The sequence below is a fragment of the Vipera berus genome, assembly GCF_964194415.1.
Source record: "Vipera berus genome assembly, chromosome: 4".
In the NCBI taxonomy this organism is placed as follows: Eukaryota; Metazoa; Chordata; class Lepidosauria; order Squamata; family Viperidae; genus Vipera; species Vipera berus.
This window is the reverse complement of record NC_138206.1, coordinates 104,439,102-104,443,519: the sequence shown is the minus strand read 5'-3', so window position 1 is coordinate 104,443,519 and position 4,418 is coordinate 104,439,102. Positions and strand designations below refer to the sequence as shown.

Genomic DNA, 4,418 nt, shown 5'->3' with positions numbered 1-4,418 from the left:
ATTGTAGATGGGGGGAGGGGTGTGTGTGTGGCAGGGAGGGGAAAAAAGAGTAATGATGTAGGAAAGCACTCCTAGGGTTAGGAAGCCAGAGGGTTTCACCCTACCGTGTCTTTCCTTTGGAAAATCTAGAAAAAGCTGTACTGAGAAAATCCCATTTAACAGCCCTTGGTCTAACAGTTCTAAAATCAAAACTTTTGGCAATTTCCTTCTTCCACCTGTGTTTTGACTTCTAACAGTGTCATGATTAGATTTTCCTGCTCACTCTTTTGACAGCCTGGTATTTGTGTTCTTCTCTTTTTGCCTCTTACAGGAGATAACATGTATGCTTGCTGCTCTACGGTGACTCAGGAGCAGGATCTCAACAGAAAAATGCGTATCTGGATGGTGCAGACCATCACTTTTGCTTTAACATCTCTTGTCCTGGCCTGGGCAGAGAGCATCGAATATTATGGCGAGATCTGTGACAATAAATGCCCTTGTGAGGAGAAAGACGGCCTCTTAACAGTGAGCTGTGAGAACCGGGGCATCATTAGTCTCTCTGAGATTAGTCCTCCCAGATTCTCCATCTATCATCTCCTGCTGTCTGGGAATCTTCTCAATAGGCTCTACCCCAACCAATTTGTGAATTACAGTGGGGCTTCAATTTTGCACTTGGGGGGCAATGATATTCAAGACATTGAAACAGGAGCCTTCCATGGTCTGAAGGGCTTAAGGAGGCTGCACCTGAACAACAATAAACTGGAGATACTGAGAGATGACACTTTTGTAGGCCTGGAGAGCTTGGAGTATCTTCAAGTTGATTACAATTACATCAGCGCCATTGAGCCCAACTCTTTCAGCAAGCTCCACCTGCTACAGGTGCTGATCCTGAATGACAATCTCCTCTCTTCATTACCCAACAACCTGTTCCGCTTTGTGCCCTTGACTCACCTTGACCTAAGGGGCAACCGACTGAAACTGCTGCCGTACCTGGGCCTTCTGCAGCACATGGATAAGGTTGTGGAGTTGCAGCTGGAAGAGAACCCATGGAATTGCTCCTGTGAACTGATCTCTCTCAAGGATTGGTTGGACAGCATATCCTATTCAGCCTTGGTGGGGGATGTAGTGTGTGAAACTCCCTTCCGGTTACATGGGAGAGATTTGGATGAGGTTTCCAAGCAGGAGCTTTGCCCTCGGAGACTCATCTCAGATTATGAGATGAGACCACAAACTCCACTAAGTACTACAGGGTATTTTCATACCACTCCAGCCTCTGTAAACTCTGTGGCTACTTCCTCTTCAGCTGTTTACAAAACACCCTTGAAACCCAAAGGGACACGCCAGCCTAACAAGTCTAGGGTGCGTCCCACCTCTCGATTGCCCTCCAAGGATCTGGGATACAGCAATTATGGCCCTAGCATTGCTTACCAGACCAAATCCCCGGTGCCTTTGGAGTGTCCTACAGCTTGCACTTGCAACCTACAGATATCTGACTTGGGACTCAATGTCAACTGCCAAGAAAGGAAGATTGAGAGCATCTCAGAGCTCCAACCCAAACCATATAACCCCAAGAAGATGTACCTGACCGAGAACTACATTGCCCTGGTGCGCAGGTCAGATTTCCTGGAAGCTACAGGGTTAGATTTGCTGCACCTAGGCAATAACCGTATCTCGGTCATTCAGGACCGGGCCTTTGGGGATTTAACTAATTTGCGGAGGCTCTACCTGAATGGGAATCGGATTGAAAAATTGAATTCAGAGCTTTTTTATGGGCTTCAGAGCTTGCAGTACCTTTTCCTGCAATATAATATCATCCGGGAGATTGAGACAGGCACATTTGATCCTGTGCCCAATTTACAGCTCTTGTTTCTCAACAACAACTTGCTGAGATCTTTGCCTGTGGGAATTTTTTCTGGCTTAACTCTCTATAGATTGAATCTGCGGAGCAATCATTTCTCCTACCTTCCTGTAAGTGGGGTGCTTGACCAACTGAAATCCTTGCTGCAGATAGATCTTCATGAGAATCCATGGGATTGTACATGTGATGTGGTGGGCATGAAGTTATGGCTTGAACAACTCAACACAGGAGTCCTTGTGGACCAGGTAATCTGTGAATCCCCTAAGAAATTTGCTGAGAATTATATGAGGAACATCAAACCAGAGCTGCTCTGCCCAGACTATTCTGACATTGTTGTTTCCACACCCACTCCATCATCCATGCAGGAACCAGCAAGGACCACCTCCTTCTCCAGTTTGGGGCAGTTCAATAGCACCATGGAAGAGGACAGTTCAGCATCACCTTCTGGTGGCTCTTCTTCCTCCTCTTCCTCTTCTTCCACGGTGCCTTTATCGGTGCTGATTCTCAGCTTACTGCTAGTCTTCATCATGTCTGTGTTTGTGGCTGCAGGTCTTTTTGTGCTGGTTATGAAACGTAGAAAGAAAGTTCAAGGTGACCATGCCAGCACCAACAACTCAGATGTGAGCTCCTTCAACATGCAGTATAGTGTATACACAGGAGGGGGAACTCCCCATTCTCACCTCCACACCCATCACCAGCAACATCCACAGCATCTTCACCGTGGAGGAGGAGGAGGTGGTGGTGGTCCAGCTTTGCCTAAGGTGAAAACCCCTGCAGGACACGTCTATGAGTACATCCCTCATCCTTTAGGCCACATGTGCAAGAACCCCATCTACCGCTCCAGGGAGGGCAATGCGGGTGAGGATTACAAAGATCTCCATGAGCTCAAGGTGACCTACAGTAATCATCACCTCCAGCCCCAACCCCCTCCTCCCTCACAGGTTTTGGGGCCACCTCCAGCAGCTCCAGGGGGACAAGACGAGTCCCTCCGGAACCCCACATACAGTGTCAGCACCATTGAGCCTCGGGACGAGTTGCTTTCCCCTGTTCAGGATGCTGATCATTTTTACAGGGGCATTTTGGAGCCTGACAAACACCCTTCTTCCACCTTGGGGGGCAGTAACCTTCCTGAGTACCCTAAGTTCCCTCCAACTGCCTACACCTATTCCCCTAACTATGACATTAGGCGCCCACCTCACCCCTACTTGCATTCCGGCTCGGGGGACAGTAGGCTTCGAGAGACAGTGCTCTACACTCCCCCAAGCACTGTTTATGTAGAGCCCAACAGGAACGAATATCTGGAGCTAAAAGCAAAGCTAAATGCCGAGCCAGACTACCTCGAAGTATTGGAAAAACAGACCACATTCAGTCAGTTCTGAGATCTTTTTTTCCTCCCGTCCTTTCTCCTAGAAGCATTTGTATTTAATAACCACACAAAGAAATACAATGGTGATCTGCTTCCCTCTGTGTCCTTTGCCTCCCCAACCTGCCTTTGGTTCATTTGTTGGAAGGCAAATTGCCTCGGCACAGGAATTTCCAGCTTTGGGGGGAGGGGGGGAAGTATCGAAAGGAGTGTTCATAGTTCACAATTGCAATTTCTCTCTCCAATAGGAACCAATTGATCGAGTGAGATAGGCACAGTTTTTTGTTCTCTCATCCCTTTATATGGTGTGTTGTTTTTGCTAAGAGGAAGCATTGGCATCTGTAAAACAAAAGGCTATCGTTCAGCTGGATGTCAAAAAAGGTCACTTTATCCTGTTATTTTATGTTGGATATGCACTGCTGGCAATTTAATTCTCCCTTGGTTGAAAAAAAAATGCAGGGCACCAAATCCCCTTTTTAGCCATGAATGGGTCAGATTGGTATTTGTGGGGAGAGGGCAAGATTAGCACACCCTGAATTTAATACAAGGCATTTGTTCTTTCCCTTCCCATTTTTTTAAAGAAAACAAAAAAAGAGGATGTAGTTGTATATTTCTGGAGTTTGATTAAAAACCAATATTATGATCTCAAAAGAATCACCATAGATGTGGACAAATCAATAAAGAGTTCAGAGATATATGGTCCATAACTGGTTAGTCAAATAACTTATTGAAATATATACAAAAAAGAAATATTTTATTGTAGCTCCTATTTTTATATGCACACACACATGGTAGCATTTCCTTCAAAGTTGGAAGGTCCCTTGTGAATGGAAGAGTTTTCTTAGCCATAGACTAAAATGTGATAAAAGAAATCTTTAGACATGCATATCATACAACTACACTCGGCAAGCTGCTAGGAAGGAGGGCAGTTCCTTGTTCTGCAGAAAACTGATGGCTCATAGTGGTTGTTGCTGTATAATGTGTGTGATGGCTAGCAGAGAGGACAGTATGGATAAATTCTGCTTGCTGTCCTGCACAATTTCATCTTCCTAGTATCTGTGTTTACCAGGAGGATGAAATCTCTATTAAGGGTTAGGTGCTCTTCATCCTTAAAAGAGATTTTAGCTTTCTGGTGACTACAGATTTGTATCCTGAGGCATATATGAAACATCTGACTATGACTTTACCTATGACACCTACTTCCACATTTTGTAAGCA

General features: G+C 45.5%; 1 protein-coding gene across 1 annotated transcript; it reads left to right on the top strand.

Annotated features, from left to right (window-relative positions):
* Positions 1–318: 318 nt before the first annotated feature.
* On the top strand, positions 319–3,216 carry SLITRK5 (SLIT and NTRK like family member 5; the record flags this gene model as incomplete). Its single annotated transcript, XM_081326503.1, has 1 exon — positions 319–3,216. The coding sequence occupies one exon, from the start codon at positions 319–321 to the stop codon at positions 3,214–3,216; it is 2,898 nt and encodes a 965-aa protein (XP_081182629.1).
* Between the last annotated feature and the right edge of the window lie 1,202 nt (positions 3,217–4,418).